The 20,391-nt window shown below is 49.7% G+C and overlaps 1 protein-coding gene across 3 annotated transcripts in view; it reads left to right on the forward strand.

Moving 5' to 3' along the window:
* The first annotated feature begins 17,261 nt into the window (after nt 1–17,261).
* Nucleotides 17,262–20,391, forward strand: part of LOC141051774 (cytochrome P450 2G1-like) — a 61,664-nt gene continuing 58,534 nt past the window's right edge. Inside the window, exons 1-2 of one of the 3 annotated variants that reach the window (XM_073548799.1) lie at nt 17,262–17,601; nt 17,954–18,116. In XM_073548799.1, coding sequence (XP_073404900.1) covers nt 17,422–17,601; nt 17,954–18,116 — 343 coding nt within the window. In that variant the 5' untranslated portion in view covers nt 17,262–17,421. The remainder of the gene's footprint in view (nt 17,602–17,953; nt 18,117–20,391) is intronic. The other 2 variants (XM_073548797.1, XM_073548798.1) reach the window with 2 other exon arrangements.

Consider the following 20,391-nt stretch of genomic DNA (forward strand, 5'->3'; position numbering starts at 1 on the left):
GAAGAGGGAGTATGCAGTGATGCGAAACTTCTTTGTCCCTCTGAATCTGAAGAGGCAGGTGGGCCAGTGCCTATGGTCAGCACACATCAGTACGCATCAGATGATGACGAGACTCAGGTGCCACTTTCTGGTGCGTACGGTGCTGGCGAGACAACCCAGGAGAAGCAGGTGTTTGAAGAGGGGAGTGTAGATGATGAGGTCCTTGACCCATCATGGCGTGAGGAACAGGAAGGTGGTGGGAGCAGCTCTGAGGAAGAGATTCCCTGAACGGCCAAAACAGGAGGGAGAGGGAGGGGGCAGACTTGGTTGCCTGTAGCCTCCACTTCGGCACCCGTTAGGAGCATTCCTCTTCCAAAAGCCAAAACGGGCGCTCCCAAGACTTGCAGTGCGTGGTCCTTTTTTGACACAGTTGCAGATGACATTTGCTTTGTCAAATGCAAGCTGTGTCATCAGAAAGTCAAAAGAGGGAAAAATGTCAGCAACCTCAATACCACAAATATGTGGAAACATGTGCGGACCAAGCACGAGGTGGAGTTACACAGACACACTGAAGACGTAGGCCAACGTACAGCACCACCTACCACCTCTTCAGCTCGTGTTGGGGCCTCTTTCTCCAGCTCACACACAGCTGGTTCGGCTTCCTCACAGGATCACCAAGGAAGAACCTCTGGCACTGATGTCCAGAGACCCAGTGACATTCCACTCACAGCACCACGTTCCCAGTCATCCTCACACTCCCAGGCCACTCTACAGCCATCGGTAGCACAGGCATGGGATAAAAGGTGGCCATACTCGGCAAACCATCCCCGAGCACAGGCTCTGAATGCTGGCATTGCCAAACTACTGGCCCTTGAAATGCTGTCATTCAGGCTAGTGGAGACTGACACCTTCCAGAACTTCATGGCATTGGCAGTCCCACAATACACCGTACCCAGCCGCTTTTATTTCAGCAGGCAAGCCGTCCCTGCCCTGCAAAAAGATGTGGAGGGAAAAATAAAACATGCGCTACTAAACGCCATCAGTAGCAAGGTCCACCTGACCAACGATGCGTGGACCAGTAACCATGGACAGGGACGATACCTTTCCCTCACTGCCCATTGGGTCAATGTTGTGGAGCCGGGTACAGATCTGGAGAGTGGCGCTGTACGTGTTCTGCCAACTCCACGGCAGTAGTGGGAATGTGGACAGAGCAGGAGACCTTGCCGGACACACATCAGGGGATCAACTGACGTGACTGAGCCCCAGTAACTCAGGAACAAGTGTGGATTGTGCAGACGCCACTTCAGAGCAGTAACTGGCGGGGTTGGAGGCCAGGGGAAATACTAGAGACAGTGGAGACAGAGGCCATAGTGGAGCACGGTTACAATCAGTAGTAGTCTACAACCTATATAAAACTTGCTGCAAGTTGGCCTCCACCTGCTGCATGATTGATCCTGGGCTTCAACACAGCCAGTTGTCGCTTGGAAGTGCTGTCAGCACAGAGAAAAACACTAGCTCCTGTGTTAGTGGGGTTCAGTAATGTCTGCTGTTCCCCTGCTGTGTGGACGGCAAAGTCTCCTGCTGCCTCCACATTCAAAAACCATCAGGCCTCTGCCTGCTCCATGCTTGATCCTGGGCTCCAACAACGCCAGTTGGTGTTCAGAAGTGCCATCTTCACAGAGAAAAACACACTAGCTCCTGTGTTAGTGGGGTTCAGTAACGTCAGCTGTTCCCCTGCTGTGTGGACAGCAATGTCTACTGCTGCCTCCACATTCAAAAACCATCAGGCCTCTGCCTGCTCCATGCTTGATCCTGGGCTCCAACAACACCAGTTGGTGTTCAGAAGTGCCGTCTTCACAGAGAAGAACACACTAGCTCCTGTGTTAGTGGGGTTCAGTAACGCCAGCTGCTCCCCTGCTGTGTGGACGATAAAGTCTCCTGCTGCCTCCAAAATCACACTACATCTTATTTTCTACTCGCTCCAAGTAGGCCTCAGCCTGCTCCATAATTGATCGTGGGCTTCAACACAGCCAGTTGTTGCTTGGAAGTGCCGTCCGCACAGAGAGAAACACTAGCTCCTGTGTTAGTGGGGTTCAGTAACGCCAGCTGCTCCCCTGCTGTATGGACGACAAAGTCTCCTGCTGCCTCCAAAATCACTCTACATCTTATTTTCTACTCGCACCAAGTAAGCCTCAGCCTGCTCCATGATTGATCCTGGGCTTCAACACAGCCAGTTGTTGCTTGGAAGTGCCGTCCGCACAGAGAGAAACACTAGCTCCTGCGTCAGTGGGGTTCAGTAACGCCAGCTGCTCCCCTGCTGTGTGGACGACAAAGTCTCCTGCTGCCTCCACATTCAGAAACCATCAGGCCTCTGCCTGCTCCATGCTTGATCCTGGTCTCCAACAACACCAGTTGGTGTTCAGAAGTGCCGTCTTCACAGAGAAAAACACACTAGCTCCTGTGTTAGTGGGGTTCAGTAACGCCAGCTGCTCCCCTGCTGTGTGGACGATAAAGTCTCCTGCTGCCTCCAAAATCACACTACATCTTATTTTCTACTCGCTCCAAGTAGGCCTCAGCCTGCTCCATGATTGATCCTGGGCTTCAACACAGCCAGTTGTTGCTTGGAAGTGCAGTCCGCACAGAGAGAAACACTAGCTCCTGCGTCAGTGGGGTTCAGTAACGCCAGCTGCTCCCCTGCTGTGTGGACGACAAAGTCTCCTGCTGCCTCCACATTCAAAAACCATCAGGCCTCTGCCTGCTCCATGCTTGATCCTGGTCTCCAACAACGCCAGTTGGTGTTCAGAAGTGTCGTCTTCACAGAGTAAAACACACTAGCTCCTGTGTTAGTGGGGTTCTGTAACATCAGCTGTTCCTCTGCTGTGTGGATGGCAATGTCTCCTGCTGCCTCCACATTCAAAAACCATCAGGCCTCTGCCTGCTCCATGCTTGATCCTAGGCTCCAACAATGCCGGTGTTCAGAAGTGCCGTCTTCACAGAGTAAAACACACTAGCTCCTGTGTTAGTGGGGTTCAGTAACGTCAGCTGTTCCCCTGCTGTGTGGACGGCAATGTCTCCTGCTGCCTCCACATTCAAAAACCATCAGGCCTCTGCCTGCTCCATGCTTGATCCTGGGCTCCAACAACGCCAGTTGGTGTTCAGAAGTGCCGTCTTCACAGAGAAAAACACACTAGCTCCTGTGTTAGTGGGGTTCTGTAACATCAGCTGTTCCTCTGCTGTGTGGACGGCAATGTCTACTGCTGCCTCCACATGCAAAAAACATCAGGCCTCAGCCTGCTCCATGCTTGATCCTGGGCTCCAACAACGCCAGTTGGTGTTCAGAAGTGCCATCTTCACAGAGAAAAACACACTAGCTCCTGTGTTAGTGGGGTTCAGTAACGTCAGCTGTTCCCCTGCTGTGTGGACAGCAATGTCTACTGCTGCCTCCACATTCAAAAACCATCAGGCCTCTGCCTGCTCCATGCTTGATCCTGGGCTCCAACAACACCAGTTGGTGTTCAGAAGTGCCGTCTTCACAGAGAAGAACACACTAGCTCCTGTGTTAGTGGGGTTCAGTAACGCCAGCTGCTCCCCTGCTGTGTGGACGATAAAGTCTCCTGCTGCCTCCAAAATCACACTACATCTTATTTTCTACTCGCTCCAAGTAGGCCTCAGCCTGCTCCATAATTGATCGTGGGCTTCAACACAGCCAGTTGTTGCTTGGAAGTGCCGTCCGCACAGAGAGAAACACTAGCTCCTGTGTTAGTGGGGTTCAGTAACGCCAGCTGCTCCCCTGCTGTATGGACGACAAAGTCTCCTGCTGCCTCCAAAATCACTCTACATCTTATTTTCTACTCGCACCAAGTAAGCCTCAGCCTGCTCCATAATTGATCGTGGGCTTCAACACAGCCAGTTGTTGCTTGGAAGTGCCGTCCGCACAGAGAGAAACACTAGCTCCTGCGTCAGTGGGGTTCAGTAACGCCAGCTGCTCCCCTGCTGTGTGGACGACAAAGTCTCCTGCTGCCTCCACATTCAGAAACCATCAGGCCTCTGCCTGCTCCATGCTTGATCCTGGTCTCCAACAACACCAGTTGGTGTTCAGAAGTGCCGTCTTCACAGAGAAAAACACACTAGCTCCTGTGTTAGTGGGGTTCAGTAACGCCAGCTGCTCCCCTGCTGTGTGGACGATAAAGTCTCCTGCTGCCTCCAAAATCACACTACATCTTATTTTCTACTCGCTCCAAGTAGGCCTCAGCCTGCTCCATGATTGATCCTGGGCTTCAACACAGCCAGTTGTTGCTTGGAAGTGCAGTCCGCACAGAGAGAAACACTAGCTCCTGCGTCAGTGGGGTTCAGTAACGCCAGCTGCTCCCCTGCTGTGTGGACGACAAAGTCTCCTGCTGCCTCCACATTCAAAAACCATCAGGCCTCTGCCTGCTCCATGCTTGATCCTGGTCTCCAACAACGCCAGTTGGTGTTCAGAAGCGTCGTCTTCACAGAGTAAAACACACTAGCTCCTGTGTTAGTGGGGTTCTGTAACATCAGCTGTTCCTCTGCTGTGTGGATGGCAATGTCTCCTGCTGCCTCCACATTCAAAAACCATCAGGCCTCTGCCTGCTCCATGCTTGATCCTAGGCTCCAACAATGCCGGTGTTCAGAAGTGCCGTCTTCACAGAGTAAAACACACTAGCTCCTGTGTTAGTGGGGTTCAGTAACGTCAGCTGTTCCCCTGCTGTGTGGACGGCAATGTCTCCTGCTGCCTCCACATTCAAAAACCATCAGGCCTCTGCCTGCTCCATGCTTGATCCTGGGCTCCAACAACGCCAGTTGGTGTTCAGAAGTGCCGTCTTCACAGAGAAAAACACACTAGCTCCTGTGTTAGTGGGGTTCTGTAACATCAGCTGTTCCTCTGCTGTGTGGACGGCAATGTCTACTGCTGCCTCCACATGCAAAAAACATCAGGCCTCAGCCTGCTCCATGCTTGATCCTGGGCTCCAACAACGCCAGTTGGTGTTCAGAAGTGCCGTCTTCACTGAGTAAAACACACTAGCTCCTGTGTTAGTGAGGTTCAGTAACGTCAGCTGTTCCCCTGCTGTGTGGACGGCAATGTCTCCTGCTGCCTCCTGATTCAAAAACCATCAGGCCTCTGCCTGCTCCATGCTTGATCCTAGGCTCCAACAATGCCGGTGTTCAGAAGTGCCGTCTTCACAGAGTAAAACACACTAGCTCCTGTGTTAGTGGGGTTTAGTAACGTCAGCTGTTCCCCTGCTGTGTGGATGGCAATGTCTCCTGCTGCCTCCACATTCAAAAACCATCAGGCCTCTGCCTGCTCCATGCTTGATCCTGGGCTCCAACAACGCCAGTTGGTGTTCAGAAGTGCCATCTTCACAGAGTAAAACACACTAGCTCCTGTGTTAGTGGGGTTCAGTAACGTCAGCTGTTCCCCTGCTGTGTGGACGGCAATGTCTCCTGCTGCCTCCACATGCAAAAAACATCAGGCCTCAGCCTGCTCCATGCTTGATCCTGGGCTCCAACAACGCCAGTTGGTGTTCAGAAGTGCCGTCTTCACAGAGAAAAATACACTAGCTCCTGTGTTAGTGGGGTTCAGTAACGCCAGCTGCTCCCCTACTGTGTGGACGACAAAGTCTCCTGCTGCCTCCACATTCAAAAACCATCAGGCCTCTGCCTGCTCCATGCTTGATCCTGGGCTCCAACAACGCCATTTGGTGTTCAGAAGTGCCATCTTCACAGAGTAAAACACACTAGCTCCTGTGTTAGTGGGGTTCAGTAATGCCAGCTGCTCCCCTGCTGTGTGGACGACAAAGTCTCCTGCTGCCTCCAAAATCATACTACATCTTATTTTCTACTCGCTCCAAGTAGGCCTCAGCCTGCTCCATGATTGATCGTGGGCTTCAACACAGCCAATTGTTGCTTGGAAGTGCCGTCCGCACAGAGAGAAACACTAGCTCCTGTGTTAGTGGGGTTCAGTAACGCCAGCTGCTCCCCTGCTGTATGGACGACAAAGTCTCCTGCTGCCTCCAAAATCACTCTACATCTTATTTTCTACTCGCTCCAAGTAAGCCTCAGCCTGCTCCATGATTGATCCTGGGCTTCAACACAGCCAGTTGTTGCTTGGAAGTGCCGTCCGCACAGAGAGAAACACTAGCTCCTGTGTTAGTGGGGTTCAGTAACGCCAGCTGTTCCCCTGCTGTGTGGACGGCAATATCTCTTGCTGCCTCCACATTCAAAAACCATCAGGCCTCTGCCTGCTCCATGCTTGATCCTGGGCTCCAACAACACCAGTTGTTGTTCAGAAGTGCCGTCTTCACAGAGAAAATCACACTAGCTCCTGTGTTAGTGGGGTTTAGTAACACCAGCTGCTCCCCTGCTGTATGGACGACAAAGTCTCCTGCTGCCTCCAAAATCACACTACATCTTATTTTCTACTCGCTCCAAGTAGGCCTCAGCCTGCTCCATGATTGATCCTGGGCTTCAACACACCCAGTTGTTGCTTGGAAGTGCTGTCCGCACAGAGAGAAACGCTAGCTCCTGTGTCAGTGGGGTTCAGTAACGCCAGCTGCTCGCCTGCTGTGTGGATGGCGAAGTCTCCTGCTGCCTACACAGTCACACTACTACTGATTTTTAACCGTGCTCCACTTAGGCCTCTGGCTCCACTGTCTCTAGTATTTTCCCTGGCTTCCAACTGTCACGTGGGGCTTAGTCCCACTAAGGCTGTAATACCCGGGGGCCCTGTGATGTCCCTATAACTAGGGGAAACCCTGTCTGACCCTCAACCCAGGGTTTTTGCTGATGGTGCAAATGCCTGAGCCTCCAACCTTTCCTTGTCTCCTGCTCAGCCCTGCACTTAACCCTCCACCCTCCACCCAGTGAGGAGACACACCACCAAAGCCCCCACACAAATAAAGACAGACAGGGAGAACTTAAACTGCACTGCGCCGCACACACACAGGAATATACAGTAATGTGAACAGGGCACAACTAAACACAAATATGGGAAGGAGAAAGGATAACAACGGATCATACGACACCAGATACGAATCTCTCTCTCTGCAACACCTCCACTCCAGACCGGAACCACTTGGTATGAAACACAAGCTATAATTGGCGATGCCCATAGGCTAGCATGACTATTTAAAGACCGTGGGCGTGACTAACCATCCAACCTGGTCTCCAGCAGGATTAACCCCCGAGAGCCTGAAGATCAGGCCGGCGCCACTGAGGCTATAGTGGCTGGAGGTGGAACTACCTCTGCCTGCCGGACGCTGTGGTGTGAACAGCGTCCGACATGACATTACCCCGTCTTCTACGAGGGACCTCCGAACCCTCAAGACTCATAGGACCCGGCTTGTCCGGATGACGACGGTGAAAAGAACTGACCAGCCGATCCGCATGTATGTCTGAGGCTGGAACCCAAGACCTCTCCTCCGGACCATACCCCCGCCAGTGCACCAAATACTGAAGAGTACGGCGTACTACTTGAGAGTCCACTACCTTGGCGACCTTAAATTCTAAATCGCCATCCACCATGACTGGAGGTGGCATCGGCGTCACGTCCACAGAGCCTACCACCTTTTTCAATAAAGCTCTGTGAAACACGTTGTGTATCTTGTACACCGCAGGAAGTTCCAACCGATACGCCACTGGGTTAATGATGGCAGAAATCCTAAAAGGCCCAATAAACCTTGGACCCAGTTTTAAAGATGGAATTTTGAGTCTTATGTTCTTCGTAGCTAACCACACCCATTCACCCACACACAGGTCCAGACCTGGCACACGTCTACTGTCAGCCACCCGTTTGTACCTGGCACTCATGCTCAACAAACGCTGTTTCACCCGCCTCCAGACTGATGACAATTGGGCTCCTAGCTGATCCTCCTCCGGGACACCCCCCGAGTCACCCTGACGTAAGGTACAAAACTGAGGATGTTGACCGTACACACAAAAGAATGGAGACTCTCCCGATGACTCTTGGCGGTGATTATTTAACGCGAATTCGGCCAGAGGAAGGAAAGTAGACCACTCCTCCTGGTTGTCGGACACAAAGCATCGTAAATATTGTTCTAGATTTTGGTTCATGCGCTCAGTTTGTCCATTAGACTGTGGATGAAACGCCGATGAATGTGACAACTTGATCCCCAAACGTGAGCAAAAAGCTTTCCAAAACCTCGCCACAAATTGCGTACCCCTATCAGATACTATGTCCGACGGTACTCCGTGGAGTCTGACCACCTCCTTCACAAATACCTGAGCCAACGTCTTAGCATTGGGCAAAGAAGACAACGCCACAAAATGCGCCATCTTTGAAAAACGGTCAACCACCACCAGGATGACTGTGTTCCCCGCCGAGGCTGGCAAGTCAGTGATGAAATCCATGGAGATTTCTGTCCATGGCCTATTGGGTACCCCCAGAGGCTGTAGCGTGCCAGCAGGACGGGTACGGGGTGACTTAGCCCTAGCGCACGTGATGCAAGCTGCCACGTATGAGACCACGTCCTGCCGGATTTTGGGCCACCAGAATCGACGCGATACCAGCTCTAAGGTGCCCCTCACCCCTGGATGACCAGCCAGTACCGAGTCGTGGTGTTCCTTCAACACCTTAAGCCGAAGATGCAGGGGTACAAATGATTTGTTGGCGGGAAGTCCTGGTGGTACCTCCTCTTGGGCCTCGGCAATCTCCGCCTCTACCTCCGTCGTGAGAGCCGAGACCACTACCCCTTTCTGGAGGATGGGTATCAGCTCTTCCCGAGGTTCTCCCCCCGGAAAACACCTAGACAAAGCATCCGCCTTGGTGTTTTTAGCCCCGGGACGGTAAGTCACCAGAAAATTGAAACGAGTAAAAAACAATGCCCAGCGAGCCTGCCTAGGAGACAGACGCTTGGCCGACTCCAGATAGAGCAGATTCTTATGGTCGGTGATGACTGTGACCTGGTGAGCCGCCCCCTCCAAGAAGTGTCGCCATTCCTCAAAAGCCAGTTTGATGGCCAACAACTCCCTGTTGCCGATATCATAATTCCGTTCAGCCGGCGACAGCTTCTTGGAGAAGTAGGCGCATGGATGCATCTCGCTCAAGGACGAGCCTTGAGACAGTACTGCGCCCACTCCCACCACCGACGCATCAACCTCCACCACAAAAGGTTTAGACACGTCTGGTTGCAACAGAATGAGGGCTGAAGCAAAACTATTCTTCAGACGCTCAAAGGCACGTATAGCCACCTCAGGCCAGTTCGCCAGATCGGCACCCTTTTTTGTCATGTCCGTGAGCGGTTTGGCGATAGTCGAAAAGTGTTTTATAAACTTCCTATAATAATTCGCAAACCCAAGGAACCGCTGGAGTGCTTTCAGACTCTCCGGCCTCTCCCACTGCAGCACCGCTTGCACCTTAGCGGTGTCCATTTTAAACCCGGCTGCGGACACAATATATCCCAAAAAGGGCAACTCCTGGACAAAAAATAAACATTTTTCCAGCTTAGCATAGAGCTGGTTCTCCCGGAGCAACTGTAACACCTGCCTGACCTGCTCCAAATGAGTGTCCCGATCGCTAGAATAAATGAGGATATCATCCAGGTATACAATCACAAATCTCCCCAGGACATGAGCAAATACATCATTAATAAAATGTTGGAAAACGGCAGGCGCAGTGGTCAACCCAAACGGCATAACCAGACTCTCAAAATGACCCTCAGGAGTGTTAAACGCCGTCTTCCACTCATCCCCCTGATGGACCCTTATGAGGTTATACGCCCCCCTGAGGTCCAGCTTGGAAAACCATTTCGCCCCCGCTACCTGGTTGAACAAATCCGGGATTAACGGCATAGGGTAAGGATCACGGATAGTAATCTGGTTTAACTCTCGGAAATCCAGACACGGGCGTAACCCCCCATCTTTCTTCTTAATGAAGAAAAACCCCGCGGCTACAGGCGAGGACGAAGGCCGGATGTGTCCTTTGCTCAGACTCTCCGCGATGTAGTCTTTCAGAGCTTGTCTCTCAGGACCAGAAATATTAAACATCCTGGCCTTAGGTAATTTGGCCCCGGGTTTTAACCTGATCGCACAGTCATAGGCTCTATGTGGAGGCAGATCTGAGCAACCCTTCTCAGAGAAAACATCTGCGAAATCCTGCAAAGCCTCCGGCAGGCTGGGCGTCACGGCGGACACACATGTGGCCAAGCAATTGTCTTGGCATAAACCACTCCATTGTACTATGTCCTGAGTTTTCCAATCAATTACCGGGTTGTGTCTGGACAACCATGGAAAACCCAGGACCATTTGTGCTGGGAGATTACGGAGGACCCTACATGTAACCGACTCAGAATGTAGGACCCCAATGTGGAGTTTCACCTCTGCCACAAACTCCGTTATCTCCCCTTGAGGGAGGGGAACAGCATTAATGGTCACCACCTGTATGGGGTGAGGAAGTTTTTCAATCTTAAACCCGGCGGTGTGTGCAAACTCCTCATCCATGAGATTGGTGGCGGAACCGCTATCCACAAACACTGATATTGGTAGCTCTCTGCCCGCGATAATAACCTTGGCAGGGAGCATACATTGAGATACCATCATGGAGGATATGCATACGCTCAGTTGGGTCTCCTCCATACCCTCTGAGCTTAACAGTTTTCCGCCGATGTGACCCTCTTAGGTAGTGCCGGGCAAACGTTAATATAATGACCTCTTTTACCACAGTAGAAACATGCTCCGGGCTTCCGGAATCCCAGAGCGCGACGCTTAACCTGTGCCACGCCAGCAATCTGCATAGGTTCAGGGGACTCATCTACTTCAACCACACTTGCACCTCTGCTTTCCCCCAGAGGTAGCGTCTCCTGTGCCCCCTGACGAAAACGGCGATCAATACGTATCACCAAACTCATGGCAGACTCCAACGATGCCGGAGACTCATACATCAGGAGGGCTTGTTTAACCCTCCCTGACACCCCATGCATAAACTGGCTCCGCAGCGCTGGGTCATTCCACTGTGTGTCTACGGCCCAGCGGCGAAATTCCGAACAATAGTCCTCTGCCAAGCGCTCCCCCTGGCGGAGGGTGCGGATTTTAGATTCCGCTAGAGCCAGTCGGTCAGGATCATCGTAAATGAGTCCGAGGGCAGAAAAAACATTATCAACAGAAAGAAATGTAGCAGAGTCAGCTGGTAAGGAAAATGCCCATGCTTGGGGGTCACCACTCAGTAATGACAACACCAGCCCTACCCGCTGGGCCTCATTACCTGAGGAGATTGGCCGCATGCGGAAGTATAACTTGCAGGCCTCCCGAAATACGACAAATTTGCTGCGATCCCCTGAAAAACGTTTTGGCAGCGGAAACTTCGGCTCTGCACCGATACCTGCAGACGCCGTTTGCACCTTCGCTACTACCAGGCCCTGCTGCTGAACTGTCCCTTTCAACTCGGAGACCTGTAAGGACAGCGCCGCCAACTGGCGGGTTATGGAATCTAATGGATCCATGGACTCCTGAAAAAATGTGGGCCGATTATAATGTCACGTGGGGCTTAGTCCCACTAAGGCTGTAATACCCGGGGGCCCTGTGATGTCCCTATAACTAGGGGAACCCTGTCTGACCCTCAACCCAGGGTTTTTGCTGATGGTGCAAATGCCTGAGCCTCCAACCTTTCCTTGTCTCCTGCTCAGCCCTGCACTTAACCCTCCACCCTCCACCCAGTGAGGAGACACACCACCAAAGCCCCCACACAAATAAAGACAGACAGGGAGAACTTAAACTGCACTGCGCCGCACACACACAGGAATATACAGTAATGTGAACAGGGCACAACTAAACACAAATATGGGAAGGAGAAAGGATAACAACGGATCATACGACACCAGATACGAATCTCTCTCTCTGCAACACCTCCACTCCAGACCGGAACCACTTGGTATGAAACACAAGCTATAATCGGCGACGCCCATAGGCCAGCATGACTATTTAAAGACCGTGGGCGTGACTAACCATCCAACCTGGTCTCCAGCAGGATTAACCCCCGAGAGCCTGAAGATCAGGCTGGCGCCACTGAGGCTATAGTGGCTGGAGGTGGAACTACCTCTGCCTGCCGGACGCTGTGGTGTGAACAGCGTCCGACATGACACCAACCCCGCCAGTTGCTGCTCTGAAGTGGCGTCTGCACAATCCACTCTTGTTCCTGTATTACTGGGGCTCAGTCACGTCAGTTGATCCCCTGATGTGTGTCCGGCAAGGTCTCCTGCTCTGTCCACATTCCCACTACTAGTAATGGGAATGTGGACAGAGCAGGAGACCTTGCCGGACTCACATCAGGGGATCAACTGACGTGACTGAGCCCCAGTAACACAGGAACAAGTGTGGATTGTGCAGACGCCACTTCAGAGCAGCAACTGGCGGGGTTGGAGGCAAGGAGAAATACTAGAGACAGTAGAGCCAGAGGCCTAAGTGGAGCACGGTTACAATCAGTAGTAGTGTACAACCGATATAAAACTTGCTTCAAGTAGGCCTCAGCCTGCTCCATGATTGATACTCGGCTTCAACACAGCCAGTTGTTGCTCGGATACCGTCAGCACAGAGAAAAACACATGCTCCAGTGTTAGTGGGGTTCAGTAACGCCAGCTGCTCCCCTGCTGTGTGGACGACAAAGTCTCCTGCTGCCTCCAAAATCACACTACATCTTTTTTACTACTCGCTCCAAGTAGGCCTCAGACTGCTGCATGATTGACCCTGGGCTCCAACATCGCCAGTTGCTGCTCAGAAGTGTCTTTGGCACGGGTACTCCCTCCTGCCCAGCCTGGTTCCAGCACGCCTGCTGTTTCCGGGGATTGTCAACGTCACTTTGCCACCAATACATAGTCCTGTCTTGTTGCGGTGGGGTTTGCCGAGTCTATGGTGCCTGCAGTTTAGGTGCTTCCTATGTGGGCTGTGGGTTCTGGTAATAAAGACTGGTTCCGTAGTGCCAATAGGACAAGCACCCCCTGTTGGACTGTGGGTTTCGGTAACTGCGGCCTGCTCGCGGCCTTGCAACTTTGTTTATTATGGGTACCTTGTGCTACCCATTCAGGTTCCAGCACCGTCAGCTGGTTCTCAGCAGTGCCTTTGGCCTAGGTGCCTCCTTCTCGGTATCCGAGTTCCAGCAACGTCAGCTGGTCCTTGGTAGTGCTTTGTAGCACAGGTACCTCCTGCTTAGTAACCGTGTTCCAGCACCGTCAGCTCGTCCATGGTTGTGCCATTGGCTCTTGTTCCTTCTGCTGCCCCTCCGGGTTCCAGCTCTGTCAGCTGGTCCTCGCTAGTTTCATTTGCTCTTGCAGCTTCTGCTACCCATCCGGGTTCCAGCACCGTCAGCTGGTTCTCGACAGTGCCTTTGGCCTAGGTGCCTCCTTCTCGGTATCAGAGTTCCAGCAACGTCAGCTGGTCCTTGGTAGTGCTATGTAGCACAGGTACCTCCTGCTTATTAACCATGTTCCAGCACCGTCAGCTGGTCCACGGTTGTGCCATTGGCTCTTGTTCCTTCTGCTGCCACTCTGGGTTCCAGCACCGTCAGCTGGTTCTCGGAAGTTCCATTGACTCTTGTAGCTTCTGCTACCCATCCGGGTTCCAGCACCGTCAGCTAGTTCTCGGCAGTGTCTTTGGCATGGGTACTCCCTCCTGCCCAGCCTGGTTCCAGCATGCCTGCTGTTTCCGGGTAGTGTCAACGTCACTTTGCCACCAATACGTTGTCCTGTCGTGTTGCGGTGGGGTTAGCCGAGTCTATGGTGCCTGCAGTTCTGGTGCTTCCTATGTGGGCTGCGGGTTCTGGTAATAAAGGCTGGTTCCGTAGTGCCAATAGGACTAGCACCCCCTGTTGGACTGTGGGTTTCGGTAACTGCGGCCTGCTCGCGGCCTTGCAACTTTGTTTATTATGGGTACCTTCTGCTACCCATCTGGGTTCCAGCACCGTCAGCTGGTTCTCAGCAGTGCCTTTGGCCTAGGTGCCTCCTTCTCGGTATCCGAGTTCCAACAACGTCAGCTGGTGCTTGGTAGTGTTTTGTAGCACAGGTACCTTCTGCTTATTAACCGTGTTCCAGCACCGTCAGCTGGTCCACGGTTGTGCCATTGGCTCTTGTTCCTTCTGCTGCCCCTCCGGGTTCCAGCACCGTCAGCTGGTCCTCGCTAGTTCCATTTGCTATTGTTCCTTCTGCTACCCATCCGGGTTCCAGTACCGTCAGCTGGTTCTCGGCAGTTTCTCAGCCTTCTTGTACCTTCTGCTACTTTTCCAAGTTCAAGCTTGTGGAAATGGTTTTTGGTTCTCACTCTGGATCTCCCTGACGATGACCCTGAAGATGACGACCCTGAAGATCACACTGAAGAAGACCAAAAAGATGACCCTGAAGAAGATGACCAAGAGGATAAGGAACATGAAGACAACCACCAGATACCTGCAACCAGGCATGACATCTGATGCTCGGAGGGAGCATTCATAATACATCATGGGCCTCCTGATGAACTCCTTTTACGGGAGGGAAACGCATCGAGGCGATTTTTCATTGGCCATGAGCTAAGTTCTTACATATTTGTCAATTTTGTTGATTTAATACTTGGGGATAGTGCAATTTGAGCCAGGTGATCAATGGCTTATTGTTTTTGGGCATGAAGCAATATGAAAATATGCTGTTATGGGGGATTAGAGGTAATAGCAGCGGTTGGTGATTTGAGAAATGTTTATTAATGCTGTTTAAGAATACTCAGATGGTTGTATATCTGGTTTGATTGATACCTTACCCCCTTTATTTGAAACTGCCTTTGTCAAAGTACTATCACCCCACCTACTATATATATTGAGGTGATTTTTCAGTGGCCATGAGCTAAGTTCTTACATAGTTGTTAATTTGCTGATTTTTTTTGGGACAGTGCAATTTTGAGCCTGAGCGATCAATGGCTCATTGTTTTGGGCATGATGCAATATGAAAAATGTGTTGTTGGGGATTAGAGGCAATAGCAGCGTTTTGTGATGTGAGAAATGTACATTAATGCTGCTTAAGAACATTTAAATGATTGTGTATCTGTTCTGATTGATATCTTACCCCCTTTACTTGCAACTGCCTTTGCTAATGCACTATTATCCCATACACTGTATACATCAGTTTGCAGATACATTTTTTTATTATTATTATTAAAACATTTTTTGTCTTTGGGGGGGATTTTTTCAGGGATAATTCTAAGTTATTACCCCTGTCTCCCTTGGCCATATGTTCTGACACCCTCTTTCCTCTTTCTGGGTGAGAAGTGTAGGGGTCAGTAAGGGTCAGCCCACGTGGAGCGGGGGCACCAGAGTAACGTAGGGTGTAAAAGCTCCGCTGTCAGGCAGGGAGACACCTAAATAGGGTTATTTAGACCCCTTTTCCTCCCAAAGCAAATGTTTACAAATAAAAATTAGAGTTTTTTCCAGTTACTATTCCTTACATTTTTGTCTTGGTGGTTTGTGGCATGGGGTTATTATCTATTATATTTTTGTCCCCGGCCATCTGTTGTACTCCAAGCTGATGTCATTTAGATAGGAGTCAACAGGGTGATTAGGGAGAGCCCCCGAGGAGAGGGGGCACCATTTGCGTATCAAGAGGGTGCCAACCTCCGCTGTCAGGTAGGAGAGAGATATAGGGCCCTATAGGGACAAATAGGTTTGTGACCCTCTACCTGACATTGGAACGACTCTCTAGTGTTGGTGGCTGGATTTTGAAAATCAGCAATAAGCCTATTTTTGTTTGCCTGTTTTTTGAAGTTTTGAAAACTTTTTAATGATTGGTTAATAAAGTATCTTTTAAGGATTGATTTTTTTGTATAGGAGCCACCAAGATGCAGAACAACAAGAGACAGAAGACGAAGAAGCAGAAGAACGAAAAGCAGAAGAACCTAAAGCAGAAGAACATTAAGCATAAGACTAAAAATCAGAGCAAAAAATATTATCTAAATTATAAGCAGAAGAAGACTAAGCAGTGTATGGGGGTGAGTCCGTTCCTCCTCGTGGTGCCCCTGGAAAATGCCTGCTACTGCAGGCCAAACTGGACGCGGACAAATCCTGTTGTAAATCTTTTGTGACAGGCAGAACGGAAGGTGTAATCTTCAAACTTTTATAGATATATACTACAGGAATGCCTGTCACAAATAAGAATATGATGATGAAGAAGAAGAATAGGAAGAAGATGAAGTAGAATATGAAGAAGAATAATCATTGAATAAGAAGAATATGAATAATGTACAAAAAAGAATAATAGGAAGAAGGTGAAGAAGAAGAAGATGAATAAGGTGAAGAAGAAGTTGATGAAAAAGATGCTGCTGCTGCGGCTGAGGATCATGAAGGAGAAAGTGTGGGAGAAGTAAAAAAGAAGGTGAAGAGCATGGAAGTAATGAAACATACATATCTGACAAAATATAAAAGAGGTTAACATAGTCAATATCTTTGTAACTCCGAATGTCTTTAAAAAAAAAAATTAATTCCTGCTATTCCATTTGATTGGGCTAAACCTCTATGGCTTTAATGTCTCCTACACCTCCCACAATACATTCTACATTATTATTAGTTGTTTTTCTTCATGTAGAATTAACCTACAAGGAAAGAAAGGTTTTTTTTTAATTCCAATATTTCTGTTCCATTGACTTGAATGGGACTTCCGGGATCGGAATCGGCGATACCCGATACTTTTTTGATATCGGCCGATCCAATCCGATCCAATATTTTTCAATAACGGGTGGTATCTCTCAACACTAGTTGTTAGTGATTGCAAGTAATCATGGATACTTAAGCTACCACAATGTCCTGCACATGGGGTAATGGACATAGCTAATCAGAAGAACTATCCTACATTTCTAATTAGAGGTATTTGCTAATATTATTATTATTACTACACCTGCTACAAATTGAGATAGTATCTTGGAAAGGGGCTCCGCAACTGGAGCTCATCTCTTGCCATTACCTGCCACGTGTGGAGGTAGCTCAGCTCCTGAGCTCCGTACACACACAATAACATACATGTATGTGATATTGCATTTAGGGGTTAAAAGGGCTGGCAACAATTAGCAGGAACTTAACAGTTGTTAGTGTCATCATTCTGTTATCATGCAAGGTCATGTTCTTGGCAGCACATCCTTTGCTTACCCGGGGCAATGTGCGGGAGATTTTTACACCAACGTAATCCCCGTGTACAATGGTTTGCTTATTTTTTTTGCTTTTTAGATGAATAAATTACAGGTTCGTGTAAATGTGACATTGAATGTTCTCTCTCCATTATCTGACATTAATCTGCGGAATTATTATACTTTTTCCAACTTATTATACAACCTGGCTGTAATTCTGCACCCGGCACTGCGCGCCCTGCCTGTCCTCAGCAATGATGAGCTGGAACGTTGCCCAGGACCTAACCCTATATAAACACACAGGACACAGGGCAGCCCAAGCTGTTCTCACGGGGACTCAGGATGGCGCTGAATATCGCAGTCACGCTTCTCCTGGCCACTGGAGTCACTCTCCTTATTTATCTCATTAAATGGTGGGGTATGGTCAAACAGAAGGACCTCCCCCCAGGACCCACACCTCTGCCTGGCTTGGGAAATATCCATCAAATCAGCACCACAGAACTACCACGGTCATTAGTCAAGGTAAGAGCTTATAAATTATGACAGTCTGTGTTACTTGTTCTGTGGCTTGCAGTAGTTTCCACGTAATCAGAGTTTTATCAGCTGGAGATTATCACTGCAGGACTAGGTGTCATGTGCACAGCAGTCAGGCTAATCTGTGACCCCACCACTGATTGGCAGATTGCTGACAATGTACAGTGTACACAGGCCAGTCAGTGATGTGTTCAGAGTTATACACAACTTACTGCTACATTTACAGCAGAGAAAACAGCGTCTGGGTAAAACTTTCTCGCACTGGTAGGATGTAGATTTATAATACACTCTTGTGAACATGGCCAAAGTCTTACATCCATCATTTTGTTTTATTTTCTAGCTAAGTAAGACATATGGACCCATCTATACCATCTACTTAGCAAATCAACGGACCATAGTACTGACTGGGTACGATGCTGTGAAGGAAGCGTTGGTGGACTGCAGCGACGCGTTTAGTAATAGGGGAGACATTGGAGCAGGAGAGTTTTTATTTAAAAATTATGGTAAGTTGGAAAGTGAATATTTAATCTGAAAATGTCAGTCATTGTACAGGAGGAGGAGGAGGTGAGCTGTGACGTCACCTATAGTGAATCGTGTATCCAGTGTTATCTACGGTATATAGAGGTGTTATCAGTCATTGTATAGGAGGAGGAGGTGAGCTGTGATATCACCTATTGTGAATGGTGGATCCAGTGTTATCTACGGTATATACAGGTGTTATCAGTCATTTTACAGGAGGAGGAGGTGAGCTGTGATGGTGTAAGAAGATGAGCCAGGACAAAGTCAGCGGTTCCCGGTGGGGCCGGAACTATCGGGACTGTCCACTGTTGCTGAGGGGACAATTCTTCTGAGTGGGGAGGACCTTTGCAGTGGACAGCAGGGGGCGTGGGGGAGATAAAAGGGTATGAGCGTGGGAACAAGACAGATTTGGCGGAAAGGTGACAGGAGAACAAGGACTGCTAACTAGAGTTGAGCGAAACGGATCGAAAAATTTCAAAAGTCGCCGACTTTTGGCAAAGTCGGGTTTCATGAAACGAAACCCGACCCTAGGATGAGGTCGGCCACGAGGTCGGCGACTTACGCGCCAAAGTCGCATTTCAAAAGTTTGTTTTGCGCTCTTTTTCAGCCAATCAGGATCCACAGACACTGTGGGCAACGTGATGACATAGGCAGGGGTCACCACCATCTTTCAGAAGGGCATGCAAGTGATTGGCTTGCTTTGGTGGGCGTCACAGGGGGTATAAAAGGGCGTGCACGCCGACCACCATCTTACTTCTGCCGATCTTAGCATAGGGAGAGGTTGCTGCTGCTGATTCTGTAGGGAGAGCGTTAGGCAGGGAAGAAGAAAAAAAAACTGCTTCTGCTGCTAGCGATTTTGCCTGTACAACACACCAGTCACTGTGTGTGCAGTGCAAGGGGAGGCTATATTGTGGTGGATCAGCGGTGTTGGTTGTTAGGCTGCCTTCTAAGGCTTCCTGACAGCTGCATTGCTGTTTACCCACTGCTCTGCAAACTGCTTTTTTAAAAGCAATCCCAATTTTTTTTTTTGTCCTGCTGAGGTACTGAGCGTGCATTTTTTCACACCATACAGCGGTGCACACTCCTCACACAGTACCGTGTAACGGCTGTTATCACAGCCACAGTGAAGCTATCTGTGTGTCACTCTGTAAGAATAAGTCGAGGACATGTTCCGTTCTTACAGACCTACACTCTAGGGAGATTCCTATTCTGCCCAATTCTATATACACCTTGTAGTTTGTGATACACTAGCCAATTTCTGCCTGTGACATAGCGCTGTGATATTCAGTGGGCCTCACACAATCCAAAAGTGTCCAGTGTCCACTAGTGTGTGCAGAAATTCAAAATCTCCGTAATCCTGTAGTCACTTTTTTCACACCTGTGCCATCGAGCCTGTGACATAGCGCTGTGATATTCAGTGGGCCTCACACAATCCAAAAGTGTCCAGTGTCCATAAGTGTGTGCAGAAATTCAAAATCTCCGTTATCCTGTAGTCACTTTTTTCACACCTGTGCCATTGAGCCTGTGACATAGCGCTGTGATATTCAGTGGGCCTCACACAATCCATAAGTGTCCAGTGTCCACAAGTGTGTGCAGAAATTCAAAATCTCCCCTGTCCTATAGACACCTTGTACCTTGTTTTACATTACTATATAGTTTGTTGGATTTTGTCTACATTTCTACCAAAAATGAGGAAGGCTGGTGGAAGAGGCCGTGGAATTGGGCGGGGGTTGGCAGCTGGTAATGATGGTGTTGGTGGTAGTGGCAAAAGCAAAATAGGACCGAATGCAGGAGGTGTTGAGCCTGCGTCATCGTCTGGCTCCACAAGGCCTCGAAGGCTTACTTTTCTAGGAGTTGGCAAACCGCTTTTAAAGCCAGAGCTGCAGGAAAAAGTTTTGGCTTACATTGCTGACTGAGCCTCCAGCTCTATCGTCTCCTCTTCTGAAGTTGTAAAAAATAAAAGCACTGAGTCGTCATTGGAGGCTCATGTTCATGAACCACACCTTTCCTTGTGTCCTTCACCCCAACCAAGATTGAAGGATGACGCAGGCCATACTACTGATTACTCCATGGAGCTGTTTTCACATACCATGCCTGGATTATCAAGTCAAATGGTGAATTACCCAGGCCAAGATGAATCTGACATGGAGTGCACTGATGCACAGCCACTGATAGATGATTCTGCTGGTACATTCACTCAGAGCACTACATTGTCCACGCAGTGTACAGAGCCAGATTCTGACCCTGATGAGACTCAGG

This window comes from Dendrobates tinctorius, unplaced genomic scaffold, assembly GCF_039654945.1.
Source record: "Dendrobates tinctorius isolate UK_male_01 unplaced genomic scaffold, ASM3965494v1 ptg000158l, whole genome shotgun sequence".
NCBI classification, from domain to species: Eukaryota; Metazoa; Chordata; class Amphibia; order Anura; family Dendrobatidae; genus Dendrobates; species Dendrobates tinctorius.